The 20,457-nt window shown below is 45.1% G+C and overlaps 10 protein-coding genes across 10 annotated transcripts; 4 read left to right on the forward strand and 6 right to left on the reverse strand.

The window, feature by feature from the left end:
* Nucleotides 1–309: 309 nt before the first annotated feature.
* TSTA_104380 (uncharacterized protein) lies at nucleotides 310–814 on the reverse strand (the record flags this gene model as incomplete). The annotated part of the gene is made up of 3 exons (XM_002486415.1): nucleotides 310–354; nucleotides 402–703; nucleotides 778–814. The coding sequence occupies 3 exons, from the start codon at nucleotides 812–814 to the stop codon at nucleotides 310–312; spliced, it is 384 nt and encodes a 127-aa protein (XP_002486460.1).
* A 2,123-nt stretch (nucleotides 815–2,937) lies between these two features.
* TSTA_104390 (uncharacterized protein) lies at nucleotides 2,938–3,476 on the forward strand (the record flags this gene model as incomplete). The annotated part of the gene is made up of 2 exons (XM_002486416.1): nucleotides 2,938–2,985; nucleotides 3,015–3,476. 2 exons carry the CDS (start codon nucleotides 2,938–2,940, stop codon nucleotides 3,474–3,476), a joined length of 510 nt encoding a protein of 169 aa, XP_002486461.1.
* Nucleotides 3,477–3,950: 474 nt separating this feature from the next.
* Nucleotides 3,951–5,172, forward strand: TSTA_104400 (protein phosphatase, caeel, putative; the record flags this gene model as incomplete). The annotated part of the gene is made up of 5 exons (XM_002486417.1): nucleotides 3,951–4,067; nucleotides 4,109–4,122; nucleotides 4,277–4,699; nucleotides 4,721–4,798; nucleotides 4,851–5,172. The coding sequence occupies 5 exons, from the start codon at nucleotides 3,951–3,953 to the stop codon at nucleotides 5,170–5,172; spliced, it is 954 nt and encodes a 317-aa protein (XP_002486462.1).
* Nucleotides 5,173–6,152: 980 nt separating this feature from the next.
* TSTA_104410 (uncharacterized protein) lies at nucleotides 6,153–7,451 on the forward strand (the record flags this gene model as incomplete). Its single annotated transcript, XM_002486418.1, has 2 exons — nucleotides 6,153–6,243; nucleotides 6,280–7,451. The coding sequence occupies 2 exons, from the start codon at nucleotides 6,153–6,155 to the stop codon at nucleotides 7,338–7,340; spliced, it is 1,152 nt and encodes a 383-aa protein (XP_002486463.1). The 3' UTR covers nucleotides 7,341–7,451.
* Nucleotides 7,452–7,496: 45 nt separating this feature from the next.
* TSTA_104420 (aromatic-L-amino-acid decarboxylase, putative) lies at nucleotides 7,497–9,468 on the reverse strand. The gene is made up of 3 exons (XM_002486419.1): nucleotides 9,301–9,468; nucleotides 8,252–9,188; nucleotides 7,497–8,193 (listed from the first exon to the last, which is right to left on the reverse strand). The coding sequence occupies exons 1-3, from the start codon at nucleotides 9,347–9,349 to the stop codon at nucleotides 7,596–7,598; spliced, it is 1,584 nt and encodes a 527-aa protein (XP_002486464.1). The 5' UTR covers nucleotides 9,350–9,468; the 3' UTR covers nucleotides 7,497–7,595.
* Nucleotides 9,469–10,199: 731 nt separating this feature from the next.
* TSTA_104430 (uncharacterized protein) lies at nucleotides 10,200–10,953 on the reverse strand (the record flags this gene model as incomplete). The annotated part of the gene is made up of 2 exons (XM_002486420.1): nucleotides 10,200–10,845; nucleotides 10,886–10,953. The coding sequence occupies 2 exons, from the start codon at nucleotides 10,951–10,953 to the stop codon at nucleotides 10,200–10,202; spliced, it is 714 nt and encodes a 237-aa protein (XP_002486465.1).
* A 57-nt stretch (nucleotides 10,954–11,010) lies between these two features.
* On the reverse strand, nucleotides 11,011–13,256 carry TSTA_104440 (uncharacterized protein; the record flags this gene model as incomplete). The annotated part of the gene is made up of 2 exons (XM_002486421.1): nucleotides 11,011–12,148; nucleotides 12,211–13,256. The coding sequence occupies 2 exons, from the start codon at nucleotides 13,254–13,256 to the stop codon at nucleotides 11,068–11,070; spliced, it is 2,127 nt and encodes a 708-aa protein (XP_002486466.1). The 3' UTR covers nucleotides 11,011–11,067.
* A 633-nt stretch (nucleotides 13,257–13,889) lies between these two features.
* TSTA_104450 (MFS monocarboxylate transporter, putative) lies at nucleotides 13,890–15,217 on the forward strand (the record flags this gene model as incomplete). The annotated part of the gene is made up of 4 exons (XM_002486422.1): nucleotides 13,890–13,991; nucleotides 14,061–14,804; nucleotides 14,859–14,956; nucleotides 15,017–15,217. 4 exons carry the CDS (start codon nucleotides 13,890–13,892, stop codon nucleotides 15,168–15,170), a joined length of 1,098 nt encoding a protein of 365 aa, XP_002486467.1. The 3' UTR covers nucleotides 15,171–15,217.
* A 178-nt stretch (nucleotides 15,218–15,395) lies between these two features.
* On the reverse strand, nucleotides 15,396–17,338 carry TSTA_104460 (serine peptidase, family S28, putative; the record flags this gene model as incomplete). Its single annotated transcript, XM_002486423.1, has 3 exons — nucleotides 15,396–16,794; nucleotides 16,852–17,063; nucleotides 17,123–17,338. 3 exons carry the CDS (start codon nucleotides 17,336–17,338, stop codon nucleotides 15,396–15,398), a joined length of 1,827 nt encoding a protein of 608 aa, XP_002486468.1.
* A 1,200-nt stretch (nucleotides 17,339–18,538) lies between these two features.
* On the reverse strand, nucleotides 18,539–20,154 carry TSTA_104470 (chlorohydrolase family protein). The gene is made up of 2 exons (XM_002486424.1): nucleotides 19,809–20,154; nucleotides 18,539–19,757 (listed from the first exon to the last, which is right to left on the reverse strand). Exons 1-2 carry the CDS (start codon nucleotides 20,113–20,115, stop codon nucleotides 18,544–18,546), a joined length of 1,521 nt encoding a protein of 506 aa, XP_002486469.1. The 5' UTR covers nucleotides 20,116–20,154; the 3' UTR covers nucleotides 18,539–18,543.
* Nucleotides 20,155–20,457: the final 303 nt, after the last annotated feature.

Consider the following 20,457-nt stretch of genomic DNA (forward strand, 5'->3'; position numbering starts at 1 on the left):
TTATGCTTTGTGACTACAGAGTTGTTGAGCTCACATGATATCAAGGGCATGAAGACTCGACTACTTCCCCGACTGTAACGAAATTGAGTGCATCTGACAACGCCGTAGGATTGAAGGATGACCCATTCACATTTGCGTAGAATGGGCACATATGACATTCTCGTCACGGGCTGGATAGGGACAGTGGAGATTTCCATCGCTGTTAGAGGCTACTGCAAACAAAAGGATATGTTCGGAAAACGCTTTGTGAATCGCAGTTTCGAGCTTTTCGTATTCTTCGATATCCCGCGAGGGGAAGCTAAAGAACATTCATCTTATGTCCACTTTCCATTCATCAACGGCATAGTCAATTGCCTGTCTTGAAAATTAGTATTTTTTACTTTCAGGTAGAATGGATATACCCTTGCAATATTCCCAGAACTGCACGGATTCCCATCTGATATTTTAGCTATATACAACTCCGCATCGTGCACATATTCCAAAAACAGTCCCGCAATAAAGATTCCATGTTTGTGGTAATTGTCGACAGGCTGAGGGAATTTTTCATTGGTACAGTTGTGCTGCCTCTTGATTTGTTCGATGCATGCATCAATGTCTGGAGGTGTTTGATCTACACCGGTGTCGAGAATCGCTATCTTGACGGGGGATTCGGGTGCTTCAATAATGTATTGTTCGTACTTCTTTGAAGCGATGACGCCAGTTACTGCAGTTCATGCAGCTCTTTATATTTCATAATTAGTCTGCTCTTGAACAGACAGAGTGATGTGTTTTACTCACGCTTGGGCGGAATGCTACTCTGAGACAGTCTCGTCATCGAAGAACTGCATTCTTCTGTTATCTAAATGACTCAACTGATTTCCATTGTGTAGAGATATTTGCTGAGGGATTTGGTATGAAAAGGCGTCACATATAGTGGTATAGCTAGTTGTAATTACCCCGAAAACAAATACTGCTCCTGTTTCGTAGATAGACGCAATTTCGCTCGATGACTTGGGTGAAGAGCAGTAACTTGCTGGATCTAGGTGACTTGTCTCCAGCTTGCAATATCCAGTGACTGCACAACGCAGTCCAGACCTTCAATAGGAATATAACTGAATGCAAGATTCAGTTCGTCCTTGTTCCTGCATTTGGAAAATACCATTTGTGCGTTAACGATCTTGCTCGGCCACTTAGAAGGATGCTGTATCTTTCTGCTAGCTAATCAAAAGGTGTGGCTAGGTACAATTAGATCAACACGATCCCTAAATTGACAAGATGAGGGCACTGGTGTGGAATGAGGTCGTTTGGGTCTACGTCATCTGGATCAAGGTCATCCGGATCAATGCAATGTATGCCATGAGAATCTGAGTATTTGGCATCATCTTGGACAAGCTTTGTCTGGATAAATGGCTTCAATGGAATGGACGCCGACGTAGTGTGAAAGAATAAGATGTTCGAGTGACCCCAGATAGAAGACGGCAAACAGCGTTGTTTCGTGAAAATACAAGACCGTATAACCAATAATCACGGCAAGAATACGCTTAGTCTTGTCTGTTAGCAATTGGTATTGATCTTGGATAAACTGCTGTAACGATATAGGCTCCTCTCTTACATCAATAGCATAGTAACACTTTTTCGGATTGCAACTTCCACAGTCGCCCACCATCATCGATCCTCAATCTGATGCGATCAGTTGGTTTTCTTTTCTTGATGGGTTCGCATAGATGTTTTACTTTCATTTGGCGGAATCTCTTCACATTGCCAGTGTTGCCCTTGATGAATTTGATTGCTCTACTGGTGTCTGCAACATTCACATTTGCCTCATGCCATTCTTCCTGTATCCAGAGGAAGATTTCAAAGCCGTAGTCCGAGTCACCGGCATCTGTCTCATTGCTAGGTTGTTTTCGAAATGTATTTAGGAAAAGTATCACGCCCACATCATGCATAGGTCGCATTCACATTCTTTTGTCTCTAGCAGAGCCCTGATCAATACCTCGGAGGCATTCCAAACTGCATATGAAGGTTGCTCCCTGTTCTTGGTTTAGGGTGAATAGCCATCATCCAATAGCGAAGGATCATCTGGGAATTGTTCTGCAATATTATCTTCCCAGATTTCCATGCACTCAATCAACGTACCATGCTGATTAGTGCTGCATTCAAAGTCGATGTATTTCTGAAAGAACATAGTTAAGAAACATCACCATCGACTTCGTGTGATAGCCGCCTGTGACTCTTCTAGATGAGAGGAAGTTATAGCTGTGCAACACTCGCTTCAGCTCAGCACAACGGTCTATGTTATTTAGTCGGATCGGGTCGCTCTACCATGCTCATCCCCCTTTCTGCAACCGTGTATTTGACTTTATCTTGAAGACTTCTGTCTTGAGACAGCTAATTATTTTACCGTAGGTAGGTCATCTGATACCTGGCGTCCATTTTTCAAATGAGTTCTGAGCAGACTATCGCGGAAGCGGCTGGGCTCTCTTTCAATTCCTTTCAAGAATGTCTGAAAACAGCGGCTGTAACGAGTGCTCAAGCCTAACAAATCCTATTGAGAGGGTAGCGGTGTTGATGGAGGAAACTAAGCATGAAGAGGGAAACTGTCTACCTAGGGGAAACAGTTTGTAATTGTATTTATCGGCCTCCATCCTCATACAAATCTCTAATGACTGGCCGGTATCCCAATATGGAATCAATGCGTATCAAAAGCAAAGAACAATGCTGATTGATATCACACTTATTGACGGATCTCCATACAAGAATTCACAATCAATAAGGGGTGTGCTGCGCCAAGCCTGTAGAAACTAGAGCCAGCCGTCACAGCGGCGTCCATCTCCTTCCGAGAAATGTCGCGGGTCGAAGACCACTTCGCGAGACTCTCTCTGTGGACAGCAAATATTGGACTCATTGCTTCCGGACGAGACTCGTTAGACCATCGTCTCATGGAGGCGGAAGAAGTTCATGAAGTTATCTTGGGTTGTTGGAGGCGCTGAACAACGGAATAAAAGGGTGTGAGTATGGAGATCAAAATCAGGTAGTGCAAACCAGGCGCATCATCTGTAAACGTGCAATGTAACAATGCCCACCATGAGGAAAACGAGGAACTTTGCAGTGGAATGCTAGATAGATGTATTGAAGGACTTGGGAAGCAGATAACCCTGCTGCACCGTCTATCAGATACTATTCGCGAAGCCAGCAGTAAAATCCAAAACGTCAAAGACGCCAAGACTTTCAAGATTCTGGACAAAGGAAATGACGTGGAACCGCTACAAGAAGTTATTTTTACTAATACTGTGCGCGACAAATTCCCGAGCATCGAAGAACAAACAGGAAGCGCGGATGCCACAGCTTCAGGCCATAGGAATTCTGCTGCAACAGTTACTCCCCCAGCCCGAGTTCAAGACTCAAATCAAACCTTAACTCCCAATCAACTCGAGCGAATACGGAGATTTGTTAAGATTCTTGAGGAAGATCTGGTTGCCGAGGATTATGAGCAGTAGTAGAAATATCAGTTGTACGCTCCCCTTTGAGGATTGAAATATCTTGTTGGAGCGTTCTCAACGTTCTTGTCCTTGTGCTTGTCATCTAGGAAACTATCTAAGGAGTGAGGTGTTCTATCCCGTACGGATAAATATCGGCCCGAAAGCTATAATCTTTACAAGATTCAAGTTAAATCAGTCGACCACCTGCATGGCCAACGTCCCCAAAATTAAGAAAGGCATGAGTCAGTCGGACTGAATGACAAAGAAGCCAAAGCTACTCGTGATCAACTAACGCTGGAACTCCCTGAATCCGGAGATGAGATAATATCAATTGAGCCTAGGGGCAGAATAATAGACTCTGGCACAAGTACGCCTAAGCAAATCCCGAAAGAGTTCTCTAAAGACCCAAAGCCATCCGAACCGAAGCTGGATATAGAAGTATAACCGCGCCCTGATTTATTGAGGAATACTGCTACGGCTCACGATGGACACATGTTGGACAAGGGTAAACATAAGAGCACAGAAGTGGATGTAGAGCCATCCATAGGATTGGATAGCCGTCTGAGTATCACAGCGATAGAGCCGGAACGCCGAAAAGCTACATCTAGTGTTTGAATAGCGATCTTACGAATCACTATACGGCGCTGTAGCACGCCGTCAATTCGTACGCGAACTGGTCGGGATTACTATTCTCCGTGCGCTAGAGCGACCAACACCATATAATGTATCTAGGCACCCCGCCCCCCCCCCCTGTTTCGGGGGTCAGTCTTTTAATATTACATTTCGTGCTATATAGCAAGGCTCACCACGTAGGGCAGTTGGATCGCCCTAGCTTACGATATCCTACGCTTCGTGATACGGGACGTAGCTAAACCAACATCTAGTCATGCCCTCAAATACCATAGACAAGGCAAAATACCGATTAAGCAGAGGAAAGAAGTTGATCATGTTTCTGACCTTCCTGCAACCGGCACTGTTCCCGAAGCCGCATCTCGAGAAGGTCTAGCAAGCGGGCCAATACTTGCCAACTACAATGGTAATCTCCCCACGAACCTAGATAAAGCTGTTTTGGATGATATGATTGGGCGTCTCCCTACTTCACCTGGTTTATCGTCAAGGACGCTATGCCTCAGCAACGAGGAGATAATAACGCTCTGTATGGTGTCGCGAGATATATTCCTTTCACAGCCTGTGCTGCTGGAGTTGAAGGCTCCTATTAAGATTGTCGGAGGCATCTATGGGTAGTACAACGATGTCATCAGAATGTTTGATTTGTGCGGCTACCTATCTAACGCTAACTATCTATTTCCTGGTGACCACGTCGATCGTGGCAAACTCGGGTTAGAGACAATTCTTCTCCTGCTTTGCTATAAACTGAAATACCCGGAAAAGCTTCTTCCTGTTGCGTGGGAACTATGAATGTGCCAATTTCACTCGTGTTTATGGATTTTATGATGAGTGCAAATGTCGGTGCAGCCTTAAGATCTGGAAGACGTTCATCGATGTTTTCAACTGTCTCCTAGTGGCAGCTATCGTCTCCGAGAAGATCGTTTGTGTCCACGGTGGACTATCGCCCTCTCTTCTAACATGCATGGAGGATATTTGTGTAATTAATGGCCCCACTGATATACCTGAGTATGGTATCCTCAATGATCTTCTTTGGAGTGGCCCGGCAGATATGAAAATTATTGGGCGGCGAACGAAAGTGGTGTAAGTTATATATTTGGCGAAGGAGTGATTTAGAACTTCTTAATGTAATATAATCTTGACTTGATAATATGCCGCACTCACATGATTGTTGAGGATGGCTATGAATTTTACGACGACCGCCCGCTTGTTACTATATTCACTGCTCCTAATGTAAATGACTGCCCTTGTACCTCGTCACCCGATTCTCCCTAATGAGGGCTTTTTCAGTACTGCGGAGAGTTTGATAATTGGGAAGCAGTAATGTCTGTGTCTTAAAAGCTTCTCTGCTCGTTTGGATTACTGAAGCCCCTATCAACGGAAACAGAACCTGCTACTCAAACCGAAACAAAAAGGATGAGTAATCAAACGAAGACTTGATGTATTTATATTGCCTATCTCTCCATAATCATAGAGGGCGGTGAAAGACTTCCAACATATCCACGCTGGATTTAGGCATTGGAAAGAGAACGAGGAAATAGACTAAGTCTCATCTTAGGGGGTATCTGTCAACACAAATGAAATATTAGATGGTTTATTGTCAATTCCAGCATTGTTTCTTGACATTTAAATTGAAAAATGTTCGTTCCTTTCCCTTTAAACGATAACACAGTGCTTCTTCTGAGACGATAGCAAATATTGCCCGATAAGGTAATCACTTACCATTTGAGGAAGGTTCTACTTGTAGGGCATCCGAAGTAGTCTCGTCCGTATTCTTTCCTTTCTACGAAAGAATTAGTCAACAAATACACAGATGCAATTATCCCGACAATCTGGGGACTCAAATATCCTGATGAATTTATCCGGTTGATCATTGAGCCATCAGTGTAACCCCGCATTTATGACCTCGGGGATATACATGAAGAACAACTGGCGGATAAATTATACGCCTTTCTATAGAAATGACTCCACTAGTATGGTCAGATATTCTACATATAAAATGGCCGGCTCACATCCTAACCGGACATTAAGTGCTGTCTAAAGGTTGTTGTTTTATATTCGGTCACAATGAAGTTTTTCGTTCCTGCTCTTCTGGTTGCCGCAGCGATTTCCCATCATTCCATTGCTTGCACCACTGACGATGACTGTAATCTCAACGGTATCTGTCAGCAAGGAAAATGTCATTGTGATCCAGGATGGACAGCTTCTGATTGCGGCCAGTTAGATCTTCGTCCAGCAACAAGGTACACTGGCTACAATCGGACGGCTGAAGGAATCTCGTCATGGGGCGCCAAGATTATACATGACCCATTTGACTCCAAGACATTTCACCTGTTCATGGCAGAATTTGTGAATGGATGCGGGTTGAACTATTGGAGTCCATATAGTAGAGTGATCCGGTCAACATCTTCAACTGGTCCCGAGGGTCCCTATCATTTCGATGGGGAAGTCGTGGGAACATTCGCACATAATCCTACCGTCGTGTACAGTGAAGCGGACCAATTGTACATCCTCATTCACATTGGATGTCCTGTCACAGTGGTGCCTGAAGGCTGCTCATCAACTGCACCATTTAGCTGTGGACCAGGCAACACATATGCTGGGGACAGCGGAATCAGTGCTTGGTCATCCACGGATTTGAGAAACTGGACGTCTCATGGCCAGGTGATGCCAGGAAATGCGAACGGAACGTGGGATTCGGATACCACAAACCCGTCACCATTCCCCCTCTGGTCTGCTAATGATCATACTGATCAGATGCTCATGGCATACCGCGGTTGCATCTGGAATTGTGCCAATGGTCTTGAACATATCGGTATAGCAGTGGCCTCTAACTTCACTGGGCCTTATACGCGTGCTCATGGCCAACCTATCATCACCGAAAATACAGAAGACCCCTTCTTATGGCGGGATAAACGAGGAAACTTCCACATGCTCGTTCACTCGCTTGATTCCGGTGACGGACTCGGCCACGGTCCTAATGTTGGTTATCATGCATATGCGCGCAATTGGGATGGAGAATGGACTTATAACAATAATACGCTGGCTTATAGCACTTATGTCTCATTCACTGATGGCACGGCAACGAACTACTCTCGAAGGGAGAGGCCACAGCTGTTCTTTAGCGAAGATGGGAATCAGACGCCTCTGTTTATTGCTAATGGTGTCCAGGAGGTGGATTCTCCGCAGAGTTATACTATCGTGCAACCTATCGGGGATGGAGCGAAGGAGTACATCAAGTCACTAGGGTTTTAGAGATTCAATTGTAAAACACAATTGCATGTGGAATTCGTCTTTTATCTAAGCATATTAGAATGCACCTCAGTCTAGACCTGGTCTTCTAGCACCCTTTCTAGGTAGAGAAGCAAATTTACTGATGACACCGAGTCGCTGGTCAACATTTATGCATTTAAAAGACCTGGGTTTATATTGAGTGAAGATGGGCTATATACTCTGGTATCTAGATATATGTACAGTATATGCATGTCCTGAGTTTCAATGCATACGTACTCAGCCACGTAGAACTTCCTCCGTCGTCTTCACGAGAATATCAAATGCTCGTAACGTGTGGGCTTCATCAGCCTGCGGACTCACGCCAACAACTCTGATCACATATATACCGGCGATCACACTCGAAGTGAGAAATACCTCACCACGAGAGTTAATCAACTCATATACTTTCTTTGTGATTTCATTCGCTTTTTCGTCGACTTGCGCGACTCCATGCTTGGCGACCTCACTGGTCCCGTTGTCGCCATTTGTGCCGTTAGATGTAAAAGCAGAAGACGCAGCACTGCTGCGAACGCGAAGCACAGTTAATGCGAAAGCAGGCTTTGTGACAATCTCAAACAGTTCCGGTCGACTTTGAACCTTTTCGGCGAAGAGGTTGCCGAGTTTGATACCCTTGCGGATGTGTGCTTTCATGCCGTTTAAGCCATAACTACGCATAACAAACCAGATTTTCAAGCTGCGGAATCGTCGGCCGAGCGAGATCTGCCAGTTGCGGTAGTCGACTACCGTGCCTGTTTCAGAGTAGGGGTTGCGAAGGTATGCTGGGGTGATATCAAGGGCGTTGGTAAGGTCGGTTCGGTTGCGCACAAACAGACAGCTATTTGTTTTGTAATGAGTATCCTGAGTATGTTTTATGGCCAAGGAGAAAAGCATACCTTGCATCAAAGTTCACTAATAACCATTTGTGCATATTCATGTTGAAACTGTCCACTCCTTCGGCAAAATTTTGCGCAATATGTTGGTACTCATCTTCCACCAAGGCAGCACCTGCATACGCAGCATCGATATGCACCCATATCCGCCTCCAGGATTCCCTCTCATTCAAAACAGCCTTGAGTTCCGCAAATCGATCAACAGCGCACGAATTAGTCGTGCCCATAGTAAAGTTAATAAAGAAAGGTACCAGGCCTTGCTCCTCTTCAACTTTTGTCAAAGTAGCCCGCAACGACTTCGCTGTCAACTCCACATTATCCTCTAAACTAGTGGGGATACTACGAAACCTCGTACCAGCAACCAAAGCAGCCTTAGCAACACTGCTATGAGCCTGATCGCTACTGAGAGCAACAAGTTTAGCACGATGTGCACACATATGATCTTCATATTCGGCCGAGCCGTTGTCCTTCACACCCTCAGCGAAGGTAAGTTCGCGCGCGCGTCGTTCACGCGCAGCAATCAGCATGGTCGCCACGGACTCGCTAGCGGTACCCTGAATAACACCTCCACCACGATTCTCCGATGTACTAAGAAAGCACTTCGGTAACCCCAACGCTTTCGCGACCCAATCCATAACAATCGATTCCAGCTCCGTGCAGGCCGGAGAACATATCCAATTGAAAGCTGGCGCAGTGAAAGCCGCCGAATACATCTCACCCAATATGCTAGGATATGTCACCGAAGCCGGGAAAAAAGCCATGAAGTTCGGCGACTGCCAGTGCGTCAGACCCGGCTGAATCTTTGATTCGATATCTGCCTGTATTTCGGACCATGGCTGTGGCTCAATGGGTGGATTTTCAGGAATTTGGGGACGAAGATAGCCGGGTTCAATGGTAGGGAGGACACGACGCTCCGGTAGAGAATCGAAATGATTTATGACTGTTTCACAAAGCAGATATAGTTAGCTTTGTGTCACACAAATGACTTGCATATGTAGATAAGAGCCGATTGTGTGACATGGGAAGGGCTTTGTGTGCGGGGTGATACTGACTGTCATCAATGGCTGCATGCGCTGCCGCGCGGAATTGTTCTCGGTCCATTGGCTGCACTTCTATATATAGAGTTTATATGTATATATATGTGTGTCTATAGAGTTTCATATAATATAGAAGATAGGACTTTGATTAGTCGGTCAATTGCACACATTCATTGCGATCTCGAACATATTTAAAAAAGGTGACCAGATTAGATAAGCCTTCGGAATCTCGGAAATTTCCGTTGCGGGGATTCGGAACAAAAGGCGCTATACTTCAATAGGTATAATGAACTAACTAGATCTTGACTAGCGTCCATCTTTTTCAATCTTTTCCCATCCTTCTCTACTTTGATTTGACCACATCTCGTACCATGTCATTCAAAGGGCGTGTCTTTCTTATAATGATTATTATTCTACCAAAGTTGATGGTAGTGTGAGTCACAGATGACATATAATTACAAATCCATATACCAATACGGCATTGGGGTTGGAATGACTACAAGCATAAGGACGACAAAGCCAGCTTTCTCGACAAGATCTCCTCGTGGGACAATAGCCTGTGCACCGGGAAATCATACTCCTGTTGGAACCGTTGTAACTCGTTTTGCTAGCTTTTTTGTATAAAGCTCGCATTATGACTGCAAAGTTGACTCTTTTCACATCTATCCTTAAGCAGATTGGCGTATTTGGAGATCTAACACGATAGCAATAAGGGTGAAGAAACGTTATAATTATATCACTCTACCAATACTACATATTCTATGGCTCTTGCTGTGTGTGGCATCACGGTCCCATTTGCATCCAAACTCCCTATGAGCGCTGTCCACATCTCCATCCGGCTTTGTCTGAGATATCTTGCGCATTTCAATAGGTATGCAGTTTGTTCAGATCAGAGGTATATAAACACCATCGCACTAATCATGACACCCCTCCTGCTCAATCCTTTCCTGAGGCTCCCTAGTCTCATACCTCTCCTCATACCACTCCTCATCCATCCTCTTCCCAGCAATAACCAGCTCCTGCATTGGCAGAAATACAAACAACACCCGGCACCATCTTGAATCGCTTCTATTCCGAAATGAATGTGCTGTGCCTCTCTGTATGGTAACATCTCCCTGCCGAAGTGTCCTCTTTTGACCACTATCCAAGACGAGGTCCACCTCCCCTTCCAAGACGATTCCATAGTCAACAGTCGTAGTTCTATGCATGGGCGTCTCTTTTAGTGGTTGCATATCGATTACGCGGAACATTGTCCCTAGGCTTGGCGTAAGACCCGGAGGCATGTGTAGGTAGGAATCATATACGGCGACATCGACCTCGTTCTGGCATTGGACCGGAAACGTATCTGTTGCGTATAACAGGGCAAGCTCGCCATCTTCACCTGCGGAGCGAAAAGGTGCGCATTCTGGGACTTGGCTGCCAGAGAGAAAGATTGCTTCGCCGTCGTGGTTGTGCGTAGTAATATACCGGTGGACTCGGGGGAAGCCCTTGCGGCGCTGGTCGACCATGTTAGTGCTCATCGTGGAAGGTAATATATCTTGCGACGCATTTAAATCTTGTCTGTGCAGAAAATTGACGAAATACTTTCTGTATTGTATACAGGATAAGGTTGTTGATGTTGCGAGTGAGAATGTCGCCTCTGAATGATATCATCTTTAAGTTTGACATTGTGGCACCTTAGGGTTCGGGCCCGATGAAGCATGCTCACAGCCACCTGGAATAATCACCAGCAGCAGATAAATTAGTCGACTCTCATAGCATAAATTTGACATGGCAGAAATATCACACAGCGGGTGCTGTCTCAGTTAGGTCGGATAATAACCCCATCCACTCATTAGGGCTACCCCCCATCATAGAACCGTTATCCAGAAACTCAGACCACATGTTCTCTAGATCACACATATCCTCAGTGGCGTTGATGGCAAAGGAGGCATTATTTCCCACATCTATTGAAGGGTACAAGGCTGCCGATGAAGAACCTTCTTCTGTTCTTCTTAGCGCCCCAGTATTCTCAATCTCCTGCGTCGACTGGACAACCGTTCCTTGGTGCACAGGATACTCTGTGTCTTGCGAAAGTGGTAAATGATCACTTGAGACAGACCGACAGCGACTTTGCAAGACTTCTGTCATAGCATTGATACCCTCGCGTACCAGTCTCGAATTTCTCTGAGCTTTATCGAGCATGCGACACGCCTCCATAATCTCTTCTTTGCGCCGATCAGCTAAAATATCATCCCAGTTGAAGCATACATCCATCAGCAATATTATTACTGCCATGAAAACATGATGCATAACAGACCAGGTCGTTGAGACACTCGGTGTATTTGGAAATTCCTTGTCCATCATTCGTTTAATTTCGATAACACGTCGCGCAGCCTGAAGACACATCATGTGCGAGTAAGAGTATGCAGGATCCTTGGCTCCACGGATGAAATAGCTGCGATGTAAGCGACATAAACGTGAATGATGTCCTTGCTGAAGCAACAACCGTTGCCATGCAATTTGCGGCGAACTTGCATAGAGTTGAGCATATTTGCGTCGAGTGTTAGCATCTAATCGAAAGAACTCTGGAAGCTCTTTGTTGTATTCATGCCATTTTTGGTCAAGTTCCATGATTTTGCTATAAGGAATATCCACACCTTCCAAACGCTCACGACAGGTATAGTCGACTATATCACGACAGTAGGTGGCTAGTTTGAGGCGGAATATAAAGTATGACATGGTGGTGGGAACGTTATCCGATACAGGTCCACCGCCGGCGCACAAGTCTTCGTCTGATATATTTATGGGCATATCCAGGGCCATGTGTGCTGGATTTACAAGGTAGCTACCTTCTTGCGGTCCCCCTAGAAATGCCAGGAACCTGGCAGAGTTAGATCACAATATCCGGTAAGAAGAACCGAAAGAAAAGGAAAACGAGCGTACCAGTCAGAAGAAACAACCAGCCATACCAGTCTACGTTTTAACTCCACCTCCATGGGATCATATCCATGTTTCCTCCGAAAAGCTTTGTTCTGTGCCGAATCAATTTGGAAGAGTCCCATCTGCCGGCACTGGTTGACCAATGCTCCGATATGGAATAGTGCACGAACTGAAGTGTCTTGTCCATCATTCGGAAGGATCATAGATACTACAAGAGCAGCTTGTAGACCTTCAACAGTGGGGTAGTTCATATAATCACTCTGCATCAAGGCCGCAGCGACAAGCGTGATGTACTCATGGCACCTCTCTTCGACTTGTTTGGCTGATGCAGCGTCTGCATCTAAATTTTGGAAATAAAATGCAGCGGCTAGTATACTAAATAGAAGGGCAAGATGATTCAGATTCACTGCCGCTGATGGGAACGAGGATGCTGGTGCTGATGATACATAATGCATGCTTTGATAAATTGCATTGATATGGGACTGAACCTGGCTGGGGATTATTGCATGGTAGAGATAGCCGACATAATCAACATAGTATTTGAATTGTGTCAAAGCTTCTGATTCTCGAGGAAGGAAAGAAGTTAAGTTTGTAACTGGGACAGCCGAATGATTTGCAGTTATCAGCTTGTTCTTGATAGACATTGGCAAAGCATCAGGGACGCGGGGAGCCATCATGATATTTTCTAACCAATCAGTACTTCTTTCTTCTTCAGTAGCGTCCTGAGAATTGATTTGGACTTCTGGGGCGCGGTAAACTTGCGGTTGCGCGGTTGTAGTAATGCTGTTGTTCGTCGATGATGGAATGCCCGTGGCTGCTACTGCTGGTGCTGATGCCATCGGCGGAGGTACATATTGATGAGCAACATTAGCAACAGCGTACTTGCACGGAATCCTTCTTGATCGACAACTCGAGCATGGCTGCAGACGGTCACATTTCAATTTCTTTTTGCGACAGCTCTGACATGAGACTGGATCCTGTCGTGGAGCCCGTCTTTTGGCAAGGTCATTAGGCTCTTGGACATGGGGAGACCTTCTCTTCTCAAGCATTTCGACCGAGCAGTTTGACAAGCAGTAGCTTCGAATCAGGACATCGATACTTGTCAGAGACTATGATAGGTGACATGAACAGAAAGTATGATAAGATAATTCATGTACTCAGTTGTTTCCGGCGCCATCCTATTTTGGGATTAGCACAAACGGAATCTCCACGGAGCTTGCTCGGACTGTCCGGTCGCCGCATCGAAGCCCTAAGGTACAATATTATCACTAGACAGTTTAGTAGTATGGAAATCATAATAAGGAGTCATGTATAAAGATAGTCTAGCGGCTCATTTTATAGACTTTGAACAATGCTTAAAATCGCTATCCTCACAGATATCACCAAGTCGAATTAATTATGGAGGATAACAAAACCAAAGAAGTCTCTGAATTACCTTCATCTGGGTCGTCCTCGGAGAATGGAAATAAAGTCGTTGCACCTTCTAGCAAAGAGCTAACGCATGTATAGAGCGATTGGCATATCCATCTTAGCCATGGTCCTTTACTAACTGCTTTAATCTTTCCAGAACTCGATCGTTCCTGACCCTCCTCGGTTCTGCAGGTGCAGCGTTCTGCTCTGTTGGTTTCATAAACGCATTCGGTGTATTCCAAGCATATTATGCAGAGACACTATTATCTAACATGTCCAACTCCGACATTGGATGGATTGGAGCAATCAATAACTTCTTGATTTTTGCGGGATCGGTGGTGACAGGCCGAATTCTTGATATGTTTGGTCCTGTCGTGAGTATTCCATCACCCAGGAATTGAGATTGTTTGATATTCAGTACTAACATGTGTGGTGAATTCTAGGTCATGCTCTGGTTCGGCTCTGTTACAACCGTCTTCTCCATCATGATGATCTCTCTCTGCAAGGAATACTGGCAATTCATTCTCTCCCAGGGCGTGCTCCTTGGTATCGGAAACACCCTTTTACTATGCCCAGCTGTCGCTCTCGTCGGGCAATACTTCAAGAAACGACTCGCACTAGCTGTCGGAGTTACAATAGCAGGTTCATCCCTGGGAGGAGTTATTTGGCCTGTCGTTGTTCACGCACTCATACAAAAGCCCGGCGTTGGATTTGGATGGACCTTGCGAATTGCTGGTTTCATTATGATTCCAATCCTAGTCTTTACCTGTGTTTTCTCTCGGCCACTACTTACACCAAAGAAGATGCCAGATGACGGCACAGACAACGGGGCAAATCCATCAAAGCCGGCATGGGACTGGTCAATAATAGCCAGGAAGCAAACCCTTTTCACTGCATGCGGATTCTTCTTCATTTATTTCGGGATGTTCATGCCATTCTTTTATACCACGGAATACGCTCTGTCAAAGGGCTTCTCATCGAATCTGTCGTTTTATACGGTTTCGATTATTAACGGTGCATCACTCTTCGGGCGAATCATCCCGGGAATGATTGCCGACAAATACGGAAGATTCAACTTGTGTATTGCAATGACAGTATTTTCCGGAATAATTTCCTTGTGTTGGACGACTGTTACTTCGGTTGCTGGTATAGTCATGTTTTCGCTCTCTTACGGGTTTTCGTCTGGCGTAAGTTCTTCTGATTATCGGAAATAAGTCTTATAATGATTGACATCTAAATAGGGAATTCTATCTTTGCAACAAGCTTGTGCTGCACAAATAGCAAGCCCAACCACAATTGGTACGGTTATCGGCTTCGTTATGGCATCAACTTCTTTCTCGTGAGTTTATACCTCATTTCCACTTTCCTCTACTAAGTAGATATACTGACCTTCATACAGAGCGCTAGCAGGCACTCCTATCGGTGGAGCACTTATTGAAAACTATGGATACCTGTCCTTGTCAATTTACTCTGGTGTTAGCATGCTACTTGGTGCCTCGGTGCTCTTCATAGCTAAACTGACCCAGAAGAGCCAGCCATTTGCTATCGTTTAGGACATAGCATTTCAGGGATTACCCGGCCCCGATACTAGGACTTTGGGATATTTCTTTCTTCTTCTCATGTATAAAAAGCTATAGAGCTACAAAAGAAAAGTCGGAAATAGTCATAGAGAATATACACCCTATAGATATGCACTATGTACATCTTTTTAAAAGTAGGTACAGTAATTGATGAAAGATAACACGCTAACAAAAATGCAAAGAAGAAAATATTAAAGACTAAGCAGCCCATGCTCTTCGTGCCTTACCCTGCCAACAAGGTAGCCACTCCTTCAACGCACTTTTAAACAAATCCCTCGAAGCTTCGCCTCCTTGAAATCGCATATTGAGATCAAAGCAATGCATGGCATTCTGCATCACATATCCAAAGATCTCCCTTTCAGCAGTCTTACGATTGCACTGCGGAATATTTGACCGAAATGTAACAAAATCCGGCGCAAAGTTTTCTGTAGATAGAGGTGACAAAGTTTGCCAGGGATCAAACTCGCCGCCTGACCAGTATGTATTCGAGGGTCGAATTAGCCAGCCTCCTGTTTTGGCGTTTGTTTTCTCGGTAGCTGGGACAGCGGGGAGGACTCCTTTTTCGAGAGCACGGGGGAATTGTCGATAACATATTTCTTGGTTGTATGCCAGTGACTGATAGGTGGATAAGAGACCGTGAGTTGGATCCGGAGAGATATTGTCAGCTTGGAAAAATCCCCATTCAGAGCAGTATTGCCATGTCCAGCTGATAGACGCTGGGTCAGTGAGCCTGCCACCGAGATTACAATAATGAGACCCTGCCTTCATGCTGCACTCGGTAGCTGCATAGGAATTGATAAGTGGAAGTAACTGAGGCCATGATGCGAACCGTTCAGCTACAGCTCTGTTACCGATAAAAGGTGCCCAGCCTGTCCATGGAGTTGCTGTAGCTGGACTTGGCTCATCTATCAATTCTTCTGGTGAATTTTGAATACGTCGAACGATTATTCTTGAAACGGGTTTATTCTCATCTCTATTCGTCGCTGTTGCGGTCGAAGTTGCGGTTGGGGATGCTCCTGTCCCCGTTGGCACAGCTTCCATCCAGTCACATAACGATCCAAGTCCAGTATCTCCTCCACCCATTCCATAAGACTGGAAAGTGCTATAGATATAAGCGAGACCTGCAGTAAAGTCGCCATTCGAATTGACTTCACCACCTTCACCTAGAAACAATTTCTTGATATCGTCGCTAGCAGTGCCGTTCAATGCCAATTGGGAATCGACATAACTCAAAGCTGCATGCAGATCACGGGCACAACCTTCATAGCCATTTGCCACCATACCGCGATAGACTTGTTCGAAGTATATGCTCATATCTGCGCGTGCTTGAACTGGCGCTGATGAAGCATAGGCCGCGTAGATGGTATCTGGATATTCGTTTCGAGTAAATGCCGTCCGCATACCGGAGTATGACCCTCCCATCATGATCCATGGTGTGCCTTTGGGTGATAGGTCTTGAAAAGGGAGTTCTGGACGATGGAAATCTTGGGCAAAGTATGGGATATCGGCGATTGCTTGTTCGTGCGTTAAAAATTTGAAGTTTTCAGCAGGTGTGTTCTCGTTAACCAGACCCATAGGTAACGATTCTCCATAATACCTATCAAAATACAAAGTTAGATTATTTCATTATTTGCAAGTTGGAAACGGAACGAACCTATGCTCCCAAACAATGCCAACACCACCGAATTCTTGCAAAAACTCCCTCAGAAACGACGACTCTCCCAACATATGTTGTGCCGAGCTATATGCTGAAGATTCGCCAACATCGTACAGAAATACAGGGCCACCTGATCGATAATATTTTGTTGTCACCCAGTATCTATTTCTGTACGTGCCGACGGTATGATTATCGTGATCGATTGGTATCTATTTCAGTCAAGTCAGATGCATCCGCTGCGACAAGAAAGCAAAGTCAGCGATCGTACATCAGCATATTCAGTAGGTATTGTACGTGAGTAAGATGTGTCTACCATCTTTCGAAAAGCGACTGGATTCAAAATGACGCTATCGGCACTTAGCCCTAATGCAGCGGCTAGATACAAGTCGCGGGTTGTGGGTGTGTTGACGAAGCCGATGCTGTGTACATGTTGCACGAAGAGGAGACTGTATGAGAGGAGGACTTTGCTGAGTGACAGCTTCATTTTGTCTGTTGTATGTGATTAGTCTTGTATGCTGTCGTAGTGTTGAGAAGATGAGAAGAGCAAAAGGTCTTCACTCATAATTTTGATATCGGGCTGTCATCTACAGAACTTGTATTTATTTATCTATCTATTTAACTCTTTGCTGAGAAGATACACATAATACTAAATGCGGAAATTAATAATTACCGATATCTGTTACACATGTGGACAAACGATTACCGTTAACGTCGGTAGTTCAAAATATCAGCTCTATTGTACTGGGCGTATATTTCCGGAATAGGAAAAAATTGAGCAAACACCAATCTAGATTGCGCTTCAAACGGGGCAAACATATCTTATCAGCCGCCCAATAAAATAGTTTGCATAGTTTGATTACTATGTCGAGTTTGTCTGCTATGATCTGTTTGTCTATTTTGTATGGTTTGCTGGAGGGGTGGAGTGGAATGTTGTTGAAGCAAGGGGTAGTCAATACTGTCAATACTTGCCTGATTAGGATATTAATGTGGCTTGACCAGCGATATCAAAGTATGTCAGCCATGTAAAGGGGATAGCCACTCTTGAGATTGAGGTTGTTCCAATGAAAGGAGAAAGTTAGGGCTCCTGTGGCTAGCAGTCTAGAGAAATCCATGTCCTTGACTTAACCACCCAACCTGAGCAAGACGGAGCCAGTATTTTTCTTACATGCATAGAGTATGATTACACACAGGTACCAAAACGTGGCTGGGCCAAGGGATGAAAGTACGAAGTTTGAGTAAAATTGGTAACTTACGTATCACTTCATTGCTCTGATAGCTCTCTAGAGAGCTATCTAGACAAAATAGAACTCATGAAAGAACAGAAAATGCAAAGTTGGTCCAACTGGAACATAGTATCGAAATGAGACATCAGAGAAAGTAAAAGTTAAATACATTTCGAAACTCAAAGAAGTATCATGTACGCAGCTAGACGAGCCACACTCCTCCATAGTAGCAACTGCATGTCACGGGCAAAAGATTCTAGAAACATTCCGCAATCTGATCTGCAGTGCAAGCTAGAGATACACCTGCATTCCATCGTATGGTTGGTCGGGGCGCCACGTTGCTCAGGAATGTGGAAATGTCGGGGGCTGGTACGTTGTCGGTAAAATCCCCTTAATGTCCGATAGCTAGGACTACAGTAGTACGTAGAAGTCTTGACGCATGAAACAGCTCTATAGTCTATCTATGCTATACACCCCTCTTATGTACCAACCTCCCACTAACCCAGACAGCTCTAACATTACGATCATCACCGTTCCACACCCACTTCGCAATCTTTTCTTCCCAGTTCTCCCATCCAAACACATCAACATTGCCCGTATCTTCTGTCCCTCCAAGCACCACATCATGGCTTGATTCATGAGATATACTCTCAACAGCAGGTCCCAACTCAATCAACTGTGCGTCAAAATACATCCCCTTCTCAAATCCGCCTATCTGATCCGCCATATCGACGACCTGCGCACCGCCTCTCGTCGCGAGGTACAGCGCCTCTTCGACGCTAAGTGTCTCTCGTCCAGTGGTAACAGAAGCCTGGGAAGCAACCAATCGCGAAACAAGACAGGCTTGTCGCGACGCTTCAAGGATACTAGGCGAGTAACCACCACTAACATCCGTACCCAGTCCAATCGTGATCCCATCATCCATCAATGTCCGAACGGGACATAGACCAGATCCCAACGCGCTATTCGACGCCGGACAATGCGATATCTTCGCATCTCGCTTTTTTACAAGCGCTCGCTCCTCTGGGGTGAGATGTACCGCATGCGCAAGTATAGTCCTAGGCGTCAATAGACCCGTCTCATCATAAACATGCGCATACCCTTCTGACTTCTCGAATAGTTCCTTGACAAGAAGAACCTCATTCTTATTCTCCGATATATGCGTCTGAATATGTAACGCCGGACTATATGACGAGGCCAATCGTCCCAACCCAGATAATGCAGCGTGTGAACATGTAGGCGCAAATCTCGGCGTAACGATAGGCGCAACAAGTTTCCCCTCCGGATCAAGTTTGTGGATATACTCAATAACTTCTTTCGTAGCGCTCACCGACTCCTCACTAAATGCATCATGGTATTCATCCGGACAAAAAACAAGATTATCCATGCATACCCTCCCCACGAACGCGCGTTGACCGCGTTGATGACACAGTGCCGCTAGCAAGTTTGTAGCGGGCACGTGTATAGTGGCGAAATAAGAAGCTGTCGTTGTGCCGTGGGACAGGGTACGAGAAATAACTTTGTTATAGACTGTGTATGCCTGTGGAGGAGCTCGTTCTCCTTCTTCCTCTGCTCCGAAGGACTTTTCCATGGGAAAGGTATATTTCTTCAACCAGTCTAGTAGTGTGGATGAGCCGAATATACCTGCATTTGGGTATTGAGAGGCATGGATATGTGTATCTTTTCCCTGTCAGCATATATCTTCCCCCGACCAGATATAAAAACACATACCAATAAACCCAGGAAAAAAGAATCCATTCCTCCCATCTCTACCACCCTTGACAATAACCACCGTCTCCACTCCGTCTTTAGCATCAACACCATCCCTCCAAACACTCCACCCTTTACTCTTCACAAACAAATCCAAAGCCTCTTCTAAGTCTGGATTAACACTCCAATCAAATCCATCAATCTTTCCATCTCTATTCGAAACCCATAGAACGCCAGTATTGATTCCCAGACTCGGTTTTGTGTCGATGGGGATGTGGCGCGGTAGTTGGATGAATGTGCCGTGATAAAGAGTGTATGTTGGCGCCATGTTTTCTTCCTTTCTCTCACAGAGTGAGGATTCTTTCTAGTCTATGAACAAGATTCCGTCCAATAATCAAATCCGATCCGATTTATGTACCGTAATCTCCAACCCTGTAGAATCAACTCAAATCAATCGCCAGCAGCAAACATCAAACATCAAGACAAAATAGAACAACATAGAGCAGAACCCAGAAAGGTTATCAGCCTTATATAAGTTTTCTCCTGAGCCCCAAAAATCCGTTTATACGATAGAAAGAATGATCCCGAAGAATTGGAACGGTATCGGCCGCTTCCGATAATCGGTTTTTTGCCTGAGAATTCAGGCAAAATACGATCTTCTCGAGGCGGG

This window comes from Talaromyces stipitatus, genomic scaffold (genome assembly GCF_000003125.1).
Source record: "Talaromyces stipitatus ATCC 10500 scf_1105507295511 genomic scaffold, whole genome shotgun sequence".
Taxonomy (NCBI): Eukaryota; Fungi; Ascomycota; class Eurotiomycetes; order Eurotiales; family Trichocomaceae; genus Talaromyces; species Talaromyces stipitatus.